Here is a 20,896-nt window from a genome sequence, read left to right on the forward strand (position 1 = left end):
TAATTTGTGTATTTTAATGTTCCCATTCTTTTATATAATCTTATCAGCTTGAATCAAATTTTACTTAACAAAAATGAAATGAAATGTATATTAGTGATTTAATATCTGACATATTTATTGAAAAGCAAATAACAAGTCCATAACACAAGTGTTTGTATATGTCAGCTTCTGGAGCAGTTGCTGACATATTGTGTCATTAATGGACAATGATCCAGCAACCTTGTGGTTTAGAGTCTGCTGTCCTACTGTTTTAGTTTTTGTTTCTAATTTTGTTCTCTAAAGTTAATTTGAACTAAGTATGTGGAATGCAAACTTAATGTTAAGTGCCGGTTATACAACAACAGCAAAGGAGATGAAAGTTGTTAGTTCATTTTCAGTAAGAATGAACCTGTGGTCATGTGGAAGTTTGATACCAAACCAAGTATATATGCTATTGTACATATGTATTTTTTAGCTTCCAAAAAGTGCTACTATTCAGTGAATATAGGAAAAAGAAATCTGAAGAATATTTCATGCTGCAAGATTTAGCGTTCATCTGTTTTGTAACATTAGATAAATAGTCTGATAAAAAAATTATAATTGCAAAAGATAATACACACTTGATGAAAAACTGTTTTCACAGTATAGGAATGTTTTAGGTGAGTTAGCTACTAAAGTTTAAAAAGCATGTTTTGGCTTATGAGTAGGTCTCTGAATGCCTAGCAAGGCTTAAAGGATGAGGAGAAAATGAAAAGCAGAATAGCTGGGTAATGAAATGCCACCTATTATTCTGTATTTAAAAATATGTGCCATTAACACCTTCATTTAGCTTAATGTTTTCATATCTGAACCTTTACATTTTGACAAAGACTCTGGGAGTGTTTAGCCCAGTTTAAGGCTTGGAATGGCAATCTAACTCATATTTACACATTTTTAGGTCTAAGTAAGGTCAATTTATAGAAGGCCAGAGTGGATGCAAGCTTTCAATATTGTTAATGCCAATCTATTAATCACTTTGTAGCTTTTGTATTTTAATGGACATGATGGTTTTTTGAAGACTTCTTCTAGTTTTCTAATTTCAGACCTTAGGTGTAACCTTTACTTACGTATGACTTTTAGAAATTCAGTTATGTTCAAACTTTTTTTTTTTTCCAGCTGTCAATATAATGGTACGGTATGAGTGCACATTAGCATAGCCTAGAATTCATTGTCACTCAATACCAAAGTACCCTTTTAATAAGGGTATTTTTTTGCAGTTAACACGACACTTATATGATTAAAATACTAATGAACCTAGAAGATATTAAGTAAGCACATATGAGACAACTTGTTGCACCTTTGCAACATAATGTTCTTAATTTTAAATTCACCAAGTTAAGAAAGGTAGAAGGAGTCAATTTACAGCAAATAATTAGTGTCTGATTTAGAAACTGATTATAGTGAAAATTTGTTGGAGTAATGTTTTAAAGAACCACATAAGCTTTTGAAGAGGTCTATATGTAAAAAACATTAGAAATATCAATACAACAAAAATGAGGTTCCCAGTTGTACAAATAATGCAACATGCTTGCCACACTATTTCTTTATATACTTAGGGTCTTTTGACCATATTGAGAAGCTAGTGTTAAGATCATTAAAAGCTGATCTGAAACTGACTGCTGACAGTAAAATGTACTTGCCACTTCCTAAATGAAACCACTCTTAATAGCAGGTTTATTTATATAATGCCAAATGTTAACATGCTGTATATATTTTTATTGTTTGGCTGTTTATGCTCAAGGATGCTGCATTGCAAATTTCACCCTCACTTTTCTGTAAATATAGAAGTAGGAATTCATGGTATAATATTCAGGGATATGCTAAGCATAAAACTGTAAGAATTGTTTGTTAAACCACTGTCTATACTCAGTGACCTGCTACTCTATTTCTCCTTTCCACTAAAAATAGATAACATGCAAAGTACTAAATTAAAGATGTGATTCTGTGCTGATATTTCTTTACTGTTTTATTATGTGAAGATTTTTTGTTAATTTGGTTTTTACTATGCAGGTAATTCGCATGTTTTTAATTTTCTGTATGCTTAAAGTAATTAGTGATGAAGTTATCATGCTAGTGTTCAGGTTCTTTGAGTTTTTATCAGTGTAAAAGTTTTACTTAGTGAAGTATTTTATTTTTTAACACTAGAATTACCAGAGCCTACGAAAAAACTCGTAGATCCGGCCCACCTTAAATTCCATCGCACCTCTCCGTCAGCGTAACTTTTACAAGTCCTATAAAGTACAGTCTGTTACAGATGCACACCAAATGTATGTGTGTACTATATAATATTAACAATAAGAGCAACTCACTACTGAAAACTGCAAATATATGAGGTAGTAGGGATCGAACGGGGTACTCTTGATTGCAGGTCAGCAAATCTTACCGCTACGCCATGGAAGCCGTTGTCTTATCCTTGAAACTTTTGTGAAAGTGTTTATTTGATCTTTGGACTTCTGCCTTCACATATTATATAGTTTACACCAACATTTTGTCATTAACTACTAAAATATGAAAAATGTTTCTGTTTTAACAATGTGTTTACACAGATTATTATAGAAATGGAACACACATGAAATGCATGCGTTCCAAATAACAATCTATTATTTCCACTCTAAACTCCAGCACTTCACTCCCAGATAATCAATCAAGGCATGAGCTGGGAGAACTTTGTGCATGTTCTGCAGCAGTGGGGGGATGAGATAGCAGGGTGCTTGCTGCTTGTCTTTATCGGCACATTTACAGGACAAAAGACGCTGGCAGAGAGGTGCAAATGGATTTAAAGTGGGCTGGATCACGAGTTTTTTTTTCGCAATCTCTGGTAATTCTAGTGTTAAAAAAACATCTAAAAATATAGAAATGATAGTAAAGAGATGTGTGCAAAGAGGAAGGTTGCTTTTAGATTAACTACTGCATCTGCTTGGAAGGAAATCATTCAAAATGGTGCATATCACTAAAAATGCATTTCTAACACATTTCTCTAAATTAATTTTGGTGAAAGTCAAACTTATTGGAAGTCATGACCTAAACCAGGAATGAATACATGCAGGTCTTAAACTAAATCTGCTTCTTTAACAGAATGCTCCATCCAAAAATTATATATTTTTATATGTTACTTCCCCATGTACTTTGTAGTGATGGGTGAGAAAAAAATGTTATCTTATGATTTCATTAAGAACAAAGATAAAAGTATTTCTGATAGAATATAAGTTTATTGTGACCAACATTGGAAAATGGCAAATATCAAAACATCCATGGAACAAAGCCTCATATTACTCATGCCGCATAATCCAGATATGGAGTCATCCAGTTATATGCTCACAATATCCCAATCTCATGCATTTTTACTATAATACTGTTAAACAAGTCACTTCTGGAAAATGCTTTTGTGAACTGAAACTGTACCTGCTCAGAAATGAATGAGCATTTGAATTTTCTGTCTACCCCCATCATATATATTCATATCCATAAATGGGCTACCTCAAAATTATTTAGTTGCAGGCTGTAAAACTATGCTGGTGAATTGACTTTCTCCTTGTTGAAGCATCTCGGAAATGTAAAAGTCCAAGGCATATTCTCTTTCTGATAAAATTATACTTTTCTTTATCTTTTAATCTTTAGTTGTATGCATCTCTTTGTGAACTTTGCACTGTTGATATCATGTGAAACACAATGTTTGCCAATGAATAAGCTCTTATTGGACTGGACTCGTGACCAGTGAGTGGAAGGATGAGGCAGGTCCTCAGTTTAAATGCCCGGGGTACATGCCTGACTGCATTTTATTTAATTTTTTCTGGAAGTGATCTTTTTACAACTAATACAGTTTCCAGAGTTTTTATTATTTTTTTTTTTTTGTCATTTCCACCAGAACTAGGCATCTTATTCTCTACACCTGCTTGTCCCATGCAGTTGAACAAATAGTGACATGTACACAATTTTTTATTTTTAGGCATGTACCTATCTATATAACATATATTTGTGCAGTTTAGAGTTTAAAGGGAATGGATAAAATATTTACATGGCTTTGAATATAAATTTTCATTGTGCACCATACACAGATGCATTAGTATGTCAGTAACAGTTGCCTTTACTGAGATTTTGTGCAAACTAGAATACAGTTGTATATTGAGAGTCATCATCTTAAAAAAACATCCAGCCATAGCTCTCTCTCGTAAAAGACCATTAATAAAATCAGGCTGACAGGTAATCACACAGTTTGTGCAGAGTAATAGACTTTACGGCCAGTGAACTATTGGCAGAGTACAATTGTTGAAGGATGGGATATGGCAGCTAGCAACTAAGGAAAAAAATGTAGCTATATTGTATGTAGTTAGTAATTTAACAAAAAAAAAAAAACATTTAAATCAGTTTCGGCTCTTTAAACTTTTAATGTATGTTATCAGCTATTTTGGAGGTGGATAGTAGTTTTAAGTTTTAATGATTATGGTGCATGTCTAAAATTTATTTGTGTTATTTTCTTTGTTGTTTTTTGTTAAATGTTGACTTCAGACAAGCCTGCACTTATTTAGCTGTACAAATCTTTTTCTTATGTTAGGTTTTGCCATAATTTATGGCTTTCTTGATCATTTGAAGACTAACATTTTAATGTTTCTTAAATATAAATGTGAAGAATCAAAAATTGATCCCTGTTTAACTTTTAAGGCATGGTAAACATTCCAGTTTGTGTTTTTGAACACATTTTGTCTTGCATGTTGTCTGATTAAGTATCAGTAGATGCTGTATATCAGTGTAGAAGTTTATCTGCTGTCTTCCCACATTGTAAAAATGTATATTTTAGGCCAGTTAGATTCTATACATTATATTGGTGTGTGATGAGTGTCGGTAAGAGCATGTATGTTAATTGTGATTGACTATGTCTTGTCCAGGATAGATTATTGAATGGTGTCTGATGCTAATCTGAGTGACTCGGTTTGTCCTGTAAAAGTGTGGGTGAGTGCATGATCATTCTCTGATGGACTGTTTTTTTCTGCACAGTCTTCAGTGTTGCTGTGAAGGATTTTCACAACCATGGGGTGGGAGGCGTATTCAGAAAACTGAAGGGCTGATGATTGTTTGGTTCATATCATGACATGAAAATTGGTTTGCTGGTCATTTTTATACCAAAAAAATCATGTACAGGTTACATGTAGAAAAATGCAAAATAATCAGGTTTTTGGAATAAGCAGTGAATAAAGGATTTATCCAAATGGATGATGATAACCAAGTTCCTGGTAAATACCAAACACAGATACAAACTTATTGATATTGCCATGAAACAAACGGCAAAACTGGTGTGATGGTGGCATGGCAAAAGGGCTTTTTATACTGCGGAGGCTTCGGAACAGCTCTACCACAGCTGCCTATTTTCTTCTCACAATGGACCTTTACCAGCAGTAGAATAATAATGATATTATAGGTAAACTATACTATGGATTAACCTTACTAAATAATATTTCATTACAGCATTTGTGTACATGTTAAAATTTCTCAGAGTTTTTATTTTTATGTGAATGACTAATGAATATCAGAGAACCTTTTTTGTTTCACATGTCTTAGTAATTGCCTTTTTTTGCACAGGTCTTTTGGTTGGTGCTTTGGATGCAGTTTTGGACTCCAATGCTCGTGTTACCCCATTCCGAATTCTGCTTCAGGTTCCGGGATCACAGGTCTACTGGTCCATTGCCAGCGGTAATTTTATTAATTTTATAAAAAAAAAAATTATTATTACTTTGGTGCAGTTTTGTGTTTATATATAAAACTGGTCCCAAAGGTTGTGTTGAAACGGTGAAGGAAAAATTATTCATTTTGTAAAATAGAAATGGCCATTGTATATACTTTAAGCTTGGGCACAAAGAAATGACAAAATCCTTATTAGGTTGGTTAAAAAGAAACAATTGGATATATACATAATACTTTACATCCTATAAAACTGTTTTTTTAAGTTTACACATATGAAGATGTCGATAACATCCTAACATTTACAGGTACTATCAAAAATATACTTAGTGATTTGGAAATTATAGAGAGACATGGACTGCTTAGGTTTAAAAGCTGAAATAAAGCAAATACCATATTTCCTAGGGAGCTTGAGCAGGCCAGTGAGTACATACATCAATTCTTGACACATCCTTTTACAAGGTCATTGCTCTCTGGGGAAATTCCTAAGGCCTGGGAACTAGCAAATGTTATTCAGTCACATAAAGAGGTGATTAGGGTGATCCAAGTAACTATAGGTCAGTAATTTTAACATGTATTATGGGTAATTTAATACAGGTAATTATTAAGGAAAGACTGCACATCAAATAGCAAGAACAGGTTTCTTAGTAATCGGTCAACATGATTTACTGTAGATGGGGGAGATTTTGTTTTATTAGAATGCTTGTATTTTAAAAGAGAGCAAAACAAGTATATTATTATTTGTTTTGATTATCAGAAGGCTTTTGATAAAGTCTAAATATGTCATGTCAAGTCAGTTTTTTTGTTATATCATTTATCACAAATGTATAAGTCGGTGAAAAACTTGTGTGCAAAGCACACTGTAGTAGAGAAGTAAGTAGTAATACAACAGAGTATACACATAATAAAAACATTTAAATATGAATTCAATAATTATACTCTATACAAAAATAAACACATTAAAGAATTTAATACATTACATACTGCATGTAAACACTTAGACATACTTAAATTCGTACTCTACACAATGCATACTATGGTATGTGTATATATATTTATTTATCTACCTATTTAAGAGATAGGCAAAAGGTTAGGGACCAAACTTTTAAGAAATCAGAATTGTAATGTAAAGATGGGTGGAATACTAGTTAAATACTGAAACAATAGGATAAGATGCCTGGAAATGTTTCTGATGTTAAGAGTGGTGTCCCTCAGGAATCAGTGTTGTGGCCACTGCTACTGTTAATACACACAAATGTGCTGGACAGAAATATAAGTAACAGTCTGGTGAAGTTTTTAAATATACTAAAATGCAGGTAATGTTGAGTCAGCCTAATCGTTGCAGAGTGAGCTAGACAAAATACATCCATAGGCAGACGTCTGGCAGATAAGATTTAATTTAAACAAGTGAAACGTATTGCATAATGAACATAAAAATTTAGATTTTAATGTACAGTGAGAGGTTTGAAACTGGAGTCGTAGTGGACTCTTCACTCTTTGCATCTAGACAGTGTACAGAACCAGTTAAGATGGCTAATATGATGTTAGGTTATATAGTCCAATGTGGGGAGTGCAAGTCAAGGACAATTATAATTAAGCTATGTAGTGTACTTGTGAGGCCTCATCTGAAACACAAAAGACAGAGCAGTGCTAGAGAAAGTATAGAGGAGAACAACTAGACTGACTCCGACACAGTGAAGTTTGAGGAACGTTTGAAGTAGCTGAACTTTTTTAATTTAAGCAAATTGAGATTAAAATGTAAACATTTCAATCATGTCACAGTTTTGAAATGGATCCTGGCTGTTAACTTTAAAATAATTTCTTTAACAAGAATATGGGGACACAGATGGAGACTTTTAACAGGTAGATTTTTTTTTAACATGGTAACTTATTTCAGGTGTATAGTTCTCTAAGTATTGTGTTAGATAATAGTACAGGGTGGGCCATTTATATGGATACACCTTAATAAAATGGGAATGGTTGGTGATATTAACTTCCTGTTTGTGTCACATTAGTATATGTGAGGGGGGGAAACTTTTCAAGATGGGTGGTGACCATGGTGGCCATTTGGAAGTCGGCCATTTTGGATCCAACTTTTGTTTTTTCAATAGGAAGAGGGTCATGTGACACATCAAACTTATTGGGAATTTCACAAGAAAAACAATGGTGTGCTTCGTTTTAACGTAACTTTATTCTTTCATGAGTTATTTACAAGTTTCTCTTTGTTTACAGCCATTGACATGTCGCAGAGGTTTAACACGTGAGGAGCGGATAGAAATTGTGTTGATGTCTGGTGAACGCAGTAACCGGATCATTGCAGCAGATTTCAATGCAAGACACCATACGAGACCACCCATCTCCCATGCTACAGTTAGCAAACTGCTTGCTAAGTTTCGTGAAACTGGTTCAGTGTTGGATTTGCCAAAATGTGGACGCATGAAAACTGTCACTAATGAAGAAACATTAGTGGCTGTCCTAGCTTCATTCAGCAAGAGCCCACAGCGTAGCACTCGCCGCATGTCACTGGAGAGTGGCATTAGTCGATCATCCCTTCGGCGGATATTAGCTACTCACAAATGGCACCCTTACAAACTCCAGCTACTGCAGCATCTCAACGAGGATGACCCAGATCGGCGCACTGAATTTGCAGAATGGGCAAAACAAAAATTGGAACAGGACCCTCAGTTTACGCAGAAGATTTTGTTCAGTGATGAGGCAAACTTTTATGTGAATGGTGAAGTTAACAAACAAAACCATCGCTATTGGTCTGACACTAACCCACATTGGATAGATCTCTCCAAGACTGTTGGACCAAAAAATTGATGGTATGGTGTGGTATATGGGGTACAAAGTTAGTGGGGCCATTCTTCATCAATGGAAACCTCAAGGCCACTGAATATGCGAAATTGCTACATGATGATGTGTTTCCCTCTTTATGCACTGAAGCTGGCACGCTCCTGAGTTTTCCAGCAAGATGGTGCACCACCACATTATGGGTGTCTGGTCCGAGCATTCCTAGATGAACAGTTTCCTGGAAAGTGGATTGGTTGTCGTGGGCCAGTTGAATGGCCCCCAAAGTCTCCCGATCTGACCCCCTTAGACTTTTATCTTTGGGGTCATCTGAAGGCAATTGTCTATGCTGTGAAGATACGAGATGTGCAGCACCTGAAACTACGGATACTGGAAGCCTGTGCTAGCATTTCTCCCTGGTGTTGCTATCAGTGTGTGAAGAGTGGGAGAAGAGGGTTGCATTGACAATCCAACACAATGGGCAGCACTTTGAACACATTTTATAAGTGGTCAGAAACTTGTAAATAACTCATGAAAGAATAAAGTTACGTTAAAACCAAGCACATCATTGTTTTTCTTGTGAAATTCCCAATAAGTTTGATGTGTCACATGACCCTCTTCCTATTGAAAAAACAAAGTTGGATCCAAAATGGCCGACTTCAAATGGCCACCATGGTCACCACCCATCTTGAAAAGTTTCCCTCACATATACTAATGTGCCACAAACAGGAAGTTAATATCACCAACCATTCCCATTTTATTAAGGTGTATCCATATAAGTGCCCCACCCTGTATATGTGTGTGTGTGTGTGTGTATATATATATATATATATATATATATATATATATATATATATATATATCTATATATACTAATAAAAGGCAAAGCCCTGACTCACTCACTGACTCATCACTAATTCTCCAACTTCCCGTAGGTAGAAGGCTGAAATTTGGCAGGCTTATTCCTTACAGCTTACTTACAAAAGTTGGGCAGGTTTCATTTCAAATTCTACGCATAAGGGTCATAACTGGAAGCTATTTTTCCCCATATAATGTAATGGAGTCTTGAGTTGGAGATGGCGGGGCGGAGTTTCGTGTGACATCATCACGCCTCCTACGTAAGTACGTAGAGCACAAGGAAGAACTCCAAACAGCGATCAGCACAAAACGCCATTTCACAATTGAGAAGGCAGAAAAACATTATGAAGCAAATGATGCATACAAGCATATTCATAAGTACAGCTACTGCGAAACAAAGCACGGCGTGAACCGTAAGTTTATATTAAATTAAGTTCATAGGCTACCACTAGCGCTTGTAATTTAGTGCCTGCCCATATAAGGCCGCCCATCAGCGCAATCCAATACAAACACTGCCGGTAAATATTCACGGTGAAGGACTGTGCTTATGCAGAGGAAGATGAGATGGTCAGGGTGGTGTTTGGCACAAACTCATTGAAACTGCGAGAGAAACTTTTAAGTGCCGGGTCTTAGCTGACATTACACAGATGGCACCAGTACAGCTGGGAACCTTCGATGCAAGAACACCAAGCTGCTCACGTGAACTGACGCAGTGCACAGACAAAAGCAACAGTTCCAAAGAGTGCTGAACAAAACCGAATTACACAATTGAGAAGGCAGCAAAAAATATGAAGCGCCTTATACATAGAATCATATTCATAAGTGCAGCTACTGCGGAAACAAAGCACACGGTGGAAAAAGTGAATGTCCTGCTAAAGGAAGACAGTGTAAAAAAAACCCGTGCATGCAGTTTGTCACATCAAAGATAAAAGGAAGACGAGCTGTTTATTGATGCAGTAAGGAACTAATCGATGAATGAAACCTCTTATCTTTACAACGATTGACAAACACGGAATGTAACTTGAACACATCCTACAAATACGAGCCTGATTGAAAGAAATAATGATAATCAAATCCTTGATGACAGCAACATTCAATAACACTCACAAAACAATTACTGTATATTGACAATCATGTTACGTTATTTTTAAAATGTACCCTTTTCTTTTCATAACTTCTACTTCTCCACAGGTACACGGGTATATATATAAATGTATATATATACCCGATCTACAATACATACTAGCATAGACAAGCCACACGCTGTGGCTAATTGTAGAGTCTTCGCCTAACGCCGAGGTTCGAGGTTCGATTCCCGAGAGGGGATGTACTGACTATGTACGCGCGCTTCCCGATTCATTTTACCTTCGATCTCCTTGGTTTGGGACGTATGAAAAAATATTAGGTTAACGCAGAATCATGTTACGTTATTTTTAAAATTTTCCCTTTCTTAGCACAAGCACAGCTGAGAAGCTTCGATGCATGTACTCCATAACGCGCTAAAAATAACGCATTTAATCACACTTTCAATTCCAAGCAAACGGGAACTTTTGTCAATGCATGATTTCCTGGTACATCCATTACACTGATGCACACATCACAGCTACAAAAATGTTAGAGTCGGAATAAAGCGTTCCTACGACTGATCATTTCGACTTCCTGAGCTAAGCCTTGATAAAAGCATGGTTTTGTGCACACTGAAAAGCAAGCAAAATTAGATGCATTACAGAAAGCGGACTTTGTGGCTCTTACTGGGGATCATTGGACTTCCGTGACCGTTAGTAATTCTAAATACATCTAATTACAAAATGTTCAATGATCACACTGTTTTAGCCTAATGTACAAAATAATTTTGGCTAATGTTACTCAGAGTTTAAAGAGTAAGCTGGTCAAATTACCTTTTATGTTTCTGACTTATTTTTTAAGAAGAAAAACTGCACTTTATGGTGAAATTTTGGTTATTATTATTTAAAGACAATACTATTCTGAAAATGTACTTAAAGTACTTAAACTACCACTTTATTTTTAAGTCTGCCCAATTTTAACCAGGGATGATATTTTTGTTTCTGTTTTGAATTCAAATGCAGTTTAAAGGCTTTTTTTTTTTTTTCAGAAATTAAAACAGCTTCAGTTTACAATATTCATGTCCATGTCTATTATTTGATTCTGTCGCCCACTAAAACCGTTTTAAATAAAAAAAAAACATTTGCGATTTGGGGCAAATTTACGTGTGCGATTACATACGATTAATCAAGATTAATTCTTACACAGCCTCTAATTAATTGGATTAATTTTTTAATCGAGTCCCACCTAATATATATATATATGTAGATATATATATGTAGATTTGTATATATATGTGTATATACAGTATATATGTAGATATGTATATGTTGTATATACAGTATGTATATATACAGTATGTGTATATATATGTATATGTATATATGTATGTGTGTATATGTGTATATATATATTACTGTATATATGTGTATAGATGTGTGTGTGTGTGTGTGTGTGTGTGTGTGTGTGTGTATATATATATATATATATATATATATATATATATATATACCAACAACACTCATATCAATGACAAAACAATTACATTAACAATCATCTTACGTTATTTTTAAAATGTTTGCTTTTCTTTTCATAACTTCTATAACACACTACTTCTCGCTATGTAAGCTGGTATTCTGCTAGTATATATATATATATATATATATATATATATATATATATATATATATATATATATACACACATACATACAAACATATACACAGGTACTGTATATATATGTATGTGTCTATACTGTATGTGTGTGTATAAGTTATTAAACAGTAAAACATCAACGTTTTAAGAAGTAAAGCTACATTGAGCATTACTGGAGTGGTTGCGGGTAAACTACATTTTAAAGACGGTGTAACAGAACAGGTAAGTAGTACTAACAGCAGCTAAAATGTATAAGGATCATCTCTCGGTAGTTGAACTTTTTTGAAAGGCACTACACGACGGCTGTGGTATAGAAATTACATTTTCTATGTGAACGTCCAAATTTCTGCCTCTGGTAGTGTGCCTTACCGGCATTAGCAGCAATTAAAGAAAATTAGTTTTGTGTCCTCTGCAGTGTTAAGAGAGAAAGGCTTTGGTTTGGGAGAAAAGGAGAAAAGGTGTAAAGAAAGGAAAGTTGCCTTTTTCTTTTATATAGTGTAGAGAGATGTCTTCGCTGACGATATGAGCACCTTTTGGGGACAGTCGCGGTGGGTCTTGTGTAGACTGGTGAGACGTCCCTGTCATTAATCGGCTGTGATGGCACTGTCGGTCCTCCACTGCTATGCGTGTCTTCATAATCCGAGCTGACAACCTTATAATCGTATACGTGCAAAAGAAAGTGCGAAGCACCTTAATATAAGTTTGCCGCGGTGTAGAAAAGGGGTCCCGTGTTTGCACTTGTCTGGGCTATAGCTCAGGGGGAGGATGAAAAAAATTTAAAGTGCTCACTTTGACTTAAGGCAGAAGCGCAGTCAGCTTCTCAAAGGCCGGCACAGCTATGCGCACGCGCCGGCTGCTCGACTTTTGCAGGGCAGGAGACGCCACTTTTTGCAGACACGTTCACGTGATCAAAAGTCTCCGCGCTCTTTGGAGGTCATTTTCAAATATATATATATATATATATATATCAATCAACATTTATTTATATAGCACATATTCATACAAAAAAATGTAGCTCAAAGTGCTTTACAAAATGAATAGAGAAATAGAAGACACAATAAAAGATAAACATAAGTCAACATTAATTAACATAGAATAAGTAAGGTCCGATGGCCAGGGTGGACAGAAAAAACAAAAAAAAACTCCAAAAGCTGGAGAAAAAATAAAATCTGTAGGGTTCCAGACCAAGAGACCGCCCAGTCCCCTCTGGGCAATCAACCTAACATAAATCAAACAGTCCTTTTTGTATTTAGGGTTTTCATGGAAGGACCTGATGATGATGATGGTCACGTAGACTTCTGGCTTTCAGTCCATCATTGTTGGAGCATCATGATGCTTTGAGTAGGTGGTGGTGGCGCAGGCCGCCACCACAAAGAAACCGGAAAAAGAAACAGAAGAGAGAGTAGGGGTCAGTACGGATATTAGAGCCACCATGAATAGTTATTATGAAGAATTGAACATACAGAGTATCAGGATTATGTTAAAGTGAAGTTATAAAAAGGCCATGTTAAAGTAATGTGTTTTCAGCAGTGTTTTAAAGTGCTCCACTGTATTTGCCTGGCGAATTCCTATTGGCAGGCTATTCCAGATTTTAGGTGCATAGCAGCAGAAGGCCGCCTCACCACTTCTTTTAAGTTTAGCTTTTGGAATTATAAGGAGACATTCATTTGAAGATCTAAGGTTACGATTTGGAATATAACGTGTCAGGCATTCCGATATATAAGATGGAGCGAGATTATTTAAGGCTTTATAAACCATAAGCAGTATTTTAAAGTCAATCCTGAATGACACAGGCAACCAGTGTAGTGACATCAAAACTGGAGAAATGTGTTCGGATTTTCTTTTCCCAGTTAGGATTCTATATATATACTGTAACATAAGACAAGACATGTAAGTTTTGGGGTCTTCCGCCCCGTATACTGAAACAGAAAAAACCAGCAGTCAATCGCTTTTACAGACATCGAAAGCAAAAAGACAAAAAGGGGAGAAATGGACGGGCTTTTTATGAGGGCGGACCGGAGATTGATGTGCAGGTGTTGGGTACTGGTGATGGATACTGGGACTGATGTCATCAAGGGTCATCAGAGGCATTAATTAGACCCGGAAGCGTGCTTTCAGATAGCCGTCATGGCATTTGCTTATGTCTCTAAGACCTCGGGCTTTCTGAAGAAGGAAAGAAAGAGAGGTTAGTACTCCGTCGTAGACCCCTCGCGGCACGTTTCCCGTAACAACCCAGGTCAATCCGCTGTTCCCCAAGCACTCGTGCGTGACAGGACCCCCCCGTTAGCCCAGCCCATCGGGGCGGGCTACCCGAACCGCGAGGTCGTGCACGCGAGAGAGAGCATCAGCGTTGGCCTGCAGGGTGCCCCGGCGATAAACGACGGTGAACTTAAAGGGCTGCAGATCCAAGAACCACCTGGTGACCCGGGATTCGAATCCCGGTGAAGAGCCATCCACTGGAGGGCGGCATGGTCCGTCACGAGAGTGAATTCCCGACCCAGCAGGTAGTACCGCAGGTGCGTCACCGCCCATTTAATGGCCAGGGCCTCCCGCTCCACCGCCGCATACCTTGTCTCCCGGTCCAACAGTTTCCGGCTCAGGTAAATCACAGGGTGTTCGACACCATCGACGCTTTGGCTCAGCACGGCACCGAGGCCTGTGTCCGGCATCGGTCTGGAGAATAAAAGGAAGCGAAATTAGGCGTCCTTAATATAGGTGCCGAAGTAAGGGCCCGTTTCAAGTCACTGAATGCCCGCTCCGTATCCTTGGTCCACACCACATGTAAAGGGGCCCCCTTCTTTGTTAAGTTCGTCAAGGGTGCTGCTCTCTCGGAGAAGCGAGGTACAAACCGGCGGTAGTATCCCGCTAGCCCCAGGAAGGCCTGCACCTGTTTCTTGACCATCGGTCGGGCCATTCTAAGATGTCTTTTATTTTGGTACACTGTGGTCTCACCAGCCCTCCACCCACCAGGTAGCCTAAATAACGGGCTTCGCTCATCCCAAAGTAGCATTTGTGCGGGTTGATGCGAAGCCCAGCTCTCGCTAGCGTCAGGAGTACTGTATAGACCTGCACAACATGTTCCTCCCACGTGCTGGAATAGATAACAACGTCATCCAGGTATGCAGCACAGTAGGACTGGTGGGGCCGCAGCACTTTATCCACCAGACGTTGAAAGGTCGCCGGTGCCCCGTGCAGCCCAAATGGGAGTACCTTGTAGTGCCAGTGACCGCTAGGGGTGCTAAAAGCAGTTTTTTCTCTGGCGGATGCCGTTAAGGGAATTTGCCAATACCCCTTCGTCATATCAAGAGTGGTCAGATAGCGGGCCGTCCCCAGCTTCTCTAAGAGTTCATCCACCCGGGGCATGGGGTACATCAAACTTCGAGACCTGATTGAGACGCCTGAAGTCGCTGCAGAACCGCCACGACCTGTCCGGTTTGGATACGAGGACGATAGGACTTGACCAGGGGCTATGGCTTTCCTCAATGATGTCTAACTTGAGCATCTTTTGGACCTCTAGCTCCACCTCAGCGCGTTTTGCCTCTGGGAGACGGTAGGGTCGTTCCCGGACAACCACCCCCGGGTCTGTGACAATGTCGTGCTCAATCAACGGGGTCCGGCCTGGTGTCTCGCTGACCACCTCCGGGACAGACAGGATGGCTCTCTCGAGCTCCTGCCGTTGGGAAGGGGACAGATTAGAACTGAAGTGAAGTGGTGTCTTTTCTGAGTAAAGGGAGAGAGCGGGGCCGGGAGACGGAGCATCCTCCCTGTCTCGCCACGGCTTCAGAAGGTTGATATGATACACTCTCTCACTCGGTCGACGATTTGGCTGGCTTACCAAATAGTCCACGAGTCCTTTTCTCTCTTTCACTTCGTATGGCCCCAGCCAATGAGCCAAAAGTTTCGAGTGGGAGGTGGGCACGAGCACCATCACGCGGTCTCCAGGCTGAAACTCGCGTAAAGAGGTGTTTCGTTGTAGTTCGGACCTGCGCTGCTTGAGCTCTAGACATGTGATCTTTAAGCAGGGGCCGGATTTTAGTCAATCTATCGCGAATCGCGCGATATATTCCAGGAGGTTAGTGGAGGGAAGCGCCTCTCCTTCCCAACCTTCTTTAAGTACGCCCAATAGACCCGGGGCTGTCGCCCATATAACAACTCAAAGGGGGAAAACCCTGTGGAGGCTTGTGGAACCTCCCTATAGGCAAACAGCACGAGGGGTAAAAGTTGGTCCCAGTTCCTACCGTCGCTGACCACCTTATGGAGCATCTGCTTCAGTGTTTGATTGAAGCGCTCAACTAGTCCATCCGTCTGGGGATGATAGACGGATGTCTTGAGATGCTTAATCTGGAGTAGTTTGGCTACCTCCCTGAACGTATCCGATGTGAAGGGCGTACCCTGGTCTGTGAGGACTTCTTTGGGTATGCCCACGCGGGAAAACAGGGCTACTAATTCCCGAGCGATGTTTTTAGTATTAGCAGAGCGCAGGGGAACTGCTTCGGGATATCGGGTTGCGTAGTCAACCATTACCAAAATATACTTGTGACCACGTACGGAAGGCACCAAGGGGCCAACTAGATCGATGCCGATCCGCTCAAAAGGGATATCTATCAGGGGATCGGGATCAGCGAGCACGGTCCCTGCGGGGAATCTGGCGTAACTGACAGACCGGGCAGGACTGACAGAAACGGCGGACCTCCTCATTGATCCCGGGCCAATAAAACCGGAGCTTTATTCTTTCCAGCGTTTTTTCGGTTCCCAGGTGGGCACCTAGGAGATGGGCGTGAGCTAGCTCACAAACCTCCCGCCGGTAGGTTCGTGGCACTAGCAACAACTTCCGCACCTCGCCTTCGTGTTCGGCAACCCGATAAAGCAGATTATTTTCGAGTACAAAGTAGGGCCCATGTGGTGTGGATGCCATGGACGATATGTCGCCACGGAGACGATAGCATTCCTGGCAAACCTCAAGGAATCATCATTCCATTGTTCACGTTTAAAGGAAGCTGGCGTGGACCGGTATTGGGTGTCCAAGCCGGCGAGTATGTCTGTAACTGGGGCCGCGGGAGCGTTTGCCGGCTCCGGAGCGGCTCTTGGGACGCCTTCCGGGTCGAGGTCCTCCCCCGACCCATTTACGTCATCAATAGTTGCCGAAGTGCACGGCGTGGGAACAGCAGGGAGGGGCCCCTGACCCTCCATGAGCAGACCTAGTCTCGGTGGAGGAGTGGTGACGGTCCTACCGCTTTTGATATTTGACCAGTCGCGTCCCAAGATGACCGGAAAGGGGTTCGGCATTACAGCGACCACCAGCTGTTTCAGAGCCCCTTCCCAAGTTATGAAGCATCTCGCAGACCGATAAGTTCTGGTCTTCCCATGCACACATTTTACTCCCATACGGTGCGGGAGCCACTGTCGCGGTAGAACATAGCGGCGAGCAACAATGGTTATGTTACTCCCGGTATCGAACATTGCCACCACCAAGTGCCCATTTAACAACACCACTCCCGTATTTGTGACCGCAAGGGGGTTAGACAGTGCACAGTACCTCTCTTCCTTCGCCCAGCTGCAGTCCATCGGCTCCTGGTTGAGCGGGCAGGCCGGCAGCAGATGTCCCGCTCACCGCGACTTGAAACAGCGCAGCAGCGAGCCTTCGCCTTCGCCTTCGGCTTGACCGGAGCCTCTGGGCGCGCGGCGAGTGGGCTCGGGGACGCTGGCCCGCCCCTGCCGCGACCCGCGCGTTGGACTCTCAGATCTCCTGAGTTGGGACACCGCCAGCTGTCTCTCGAGAACCTCCAGAAGGCCGTTCATATCAGCGAACGGGTGCCTCCGGACCTGTTGGGCGAGATAATCCGGCATTGCGTAAATCAGACCCTCGCACGCTACTTGCACCACTACCTGGCGAGCTTGATTTTCATCTGGCGTAGCCAGCGTCCGAAGCTTCCCCAGTACTCGAAGGCCTGGGCTCGAGCCGGTAGTGCGGGTCGGCGCCAGTGACGCCAAGCGCGTGCCTGTTGGCCAGAGGTTACCCGCACGCTGATAGATTTCAGCCCTCAGGAGTTCATATTGGGCGGCTTCCTCCTCAGGGAGATCATGATATGCCCGCTGCGCAGGCCCCTTTAGGTACGGGGCCAGAATGGACGCCCACTCCGCCCGCGGCCACCGCTGTCTGGACGCCGTCCTCTCGAATATGGAGAGGTACGACTCTATGTCGTCCTCCCTGGAAAGAGGCTGTAAGGGAGGATGTGCCGGCCGGGGAGGCTCCGGTCTTACCGCTTCCGCAGCCGCCAGCCGCCTCTTCGTTTCCGCGAGCTCCGCCTGGGTTGCAGCCTGGTCCACCTTAACGGCCTGGAGCTCCGTGACCAAAGTGTTGAGAACCGCGTTCAGATCCTGTCCTTCTGCCATAGTTCGGACCCTCGTCATCCAACGACTACGCCACTGTAACATAAGACAAGACACGTTGTAAGTTTTGGGGTCTTCCGCCCGTATACTGAAACAGAAAAAACCAGCAGTCAATCGCTTACAAACATCGAAAGCAAAAAGACAAAAAGGGGAGAAATGGACAGGCTTTTTATGAGGGCGGACCGGAGATTGATGTGCAGGTGTTGGGTACTGGTGATGGATACTGGGACTGATGTCATCAAGGGTCATCAGAGGGATTAATTAGACCCGGAAGCGCGTGCTTCGTATAGCCGTCATGGCATTTGCTTATGTCTCTGAGACCTCGGGCTTTCTGAAGAAGGAAAGAAAGAGAGGTTAGTACTCCGTCGTAGACCCTCGCGGCACGTTTCCGTAACAACCCAGGTCAATCCGCTGTTCCCCAAGCACTCGTGCGTGACAATACATATATATATCTATACTAATAAAAGGCAAAGCCCTCACTCACTCACTCACTCACTCACTCACTCACTCACTCACTCACTGACTCACTCACTCACTGACTCATCACTAATTCTCCAACTTCCCGTGTGGGTGGAAGGCTGAAATTTGGCAGGTTCATTCCTTACAGCTTCCTTACAAAAGTTGGGCAGGTTTTATATCGAAATTCTACGCGTAATGGTCATAACTGGAAGCAGTTTATCTCCATTTACTGTAATGGAGATGAGCTTCAACGCCGTGGGGGCGGAGTTTCGTGTGACATCATCACGCCTCCCACGTAATCACGCAGTACATAGAAAACCAGGAAGACCTCAAAAAACGCCAAGAAAACATGCATTATATAATTGAGAAGGCAGCTTAAACAATAAGAAGCGAAGCGAAAGTGACATATACAACCATATTCATGAGTTCTGCTACTTCGGAAACAAAGCACGATGTAAGCCTACACTTTAAATTAAGTTCATAGACAGGCTGCCGCTGGCGTTGGTAATTTAGTGCCTGCCCATATAAGGCCGTCCGTCAGCGGCAATCCAATAGCAAACTGCCACGGGTAAATATTCACGGGTGAAGGACTGTGCTTATGGAGAGGAAGATGAGATGGTCAGGGTGGTGTTTGACACAAACTCAGCGAAACTGCGAGAGAAAGTTTTAAGTGCCAGGACTAAGGTAACATTAAATAAAGCTATGGACATAGCACGAGATGGCACCAGCACAGCTGGGAACCTTCGATGCAAGTACACCGAGTGGCTCACGTGAACTGACGAGTGCACAGATAAAAGGCAACAGTTTCAAAGAGCTGAACAAAACCGAATTACACAATTGAAAAGGCAGCAAAAATATGAAGCGTCTGATAAGCATATTCATAAATGCAGCTACTGTGGAAACAAAGCACACGGTGGAAAAAGTCAATGTCCCGCTAAAGGAAGACAGTGTAAAAAAACCCGTGCATGCAGTGTGTCAGGTCTCAGATAAATTTTATTGATGCAGTAAGAAACGAATCGATGAATGAAACCTGTCATCTTTACAACGATTGACAAACACGGAATGTAACTTGAACACAACACATCCTACAAATACGAACCTGATTGAAAGAAATAATGATAATCAAATCCTTGATGACAGCAACACTCAGTAACACTCACAAAACAAATACTGTATATTGACAGTCATGTTACGTTATTTTAAAATGTTCCCTTTTCTTTTCTACCTCTTTTAACACACTACTTCTCGCTGATACGCTGGTATATATATATGTGTATATATATATATATATATATATATATATATATATATATATATATATATATATATATATATATATATATATCCCGCTCTACATACTCGAATAATGGATACTTTATTCGCCATCAATGATTGTTTTGGTAAAGCCATACTCAGTGTATTCATTAGATGAACGGTAAAAAGTAAGAGCGAGGGAGGATGACTCATTGAGGCATGCAGGCTGTAGTGCTGGCGTCAACTCTATCTGAATTGCGCGATCACATTTGAAAAATATATCTTTTCAAGTTCTATTTAGTCCATATGTGTCAAACTCAAGGGCGCAGCCACATCCGCCCGGCGTAATTATATCCGCCCGCGAGATCATTTTATATACTGTATTATTGTTATTAAAGCCGGTATATGAAGCGCTGGTAACACAATAAACTACAGATCCCATAATGCAGCGCTTCAGCTGCCTTGTCAACACTTACCGCTTACTAGAGTTATTGCGCACTGAGTTTGCACGCTTTGGTGACTTTGAAGAACAAAAAAAGTCCATCTACATGCGGCTCGAACCTTGTGCATGTTTGGTAGCACATATCTGTGTGAGAAGCTCTTCTCAGTGATAAAGACTAACAAAACAGCACACAGGAGTCGCCTCACTGATGAGCACCTGCAATCCATCCTGAGAATCTCCACAACACAGAACCTCACACCAAACAGAAACGAACTTGTGGCCAAAAAAAGATGC

At 40.7% G+C, this 20,896-nt stretch overlaps 1 protein-coding gene across 1 annotated transcript in view; it reads left to right on the top strand.

The window, feature by feature from the left end:
* Nucleotides 1-20,896, top strand: part of LOC120523040 (TBC1 domain family member 8) — a 156,041-nt gene that overhangs the window by 51,196 nt on the left and 83,949 nt on the right. The window contains exon 2 of the mRNA XM_039743979.1: nucleotides 5,593-5,703. Coding sequence (XP_039599913.1) covers nucleotides 5,593-5,703 — 111 coding nt within the window. The remainder of the gene's footprint in view (nucleotides 1-5,592; nucleotides 5,704-20,896) is intronic.

This window comes from Polypterus senegalus, chromosome 2 (assembly GCF_016835505.1).
Source record: "Polypterus senegalus isolate Bchr_013 chromosome 2, ASM1683550v1, whole genome shotgun sequence".
NCBI lineage: Eukaryota > Metazoa > Chordata > Cladistia > Polypteriformes > Polypteridae > Polypterus > Polypterus senegalus.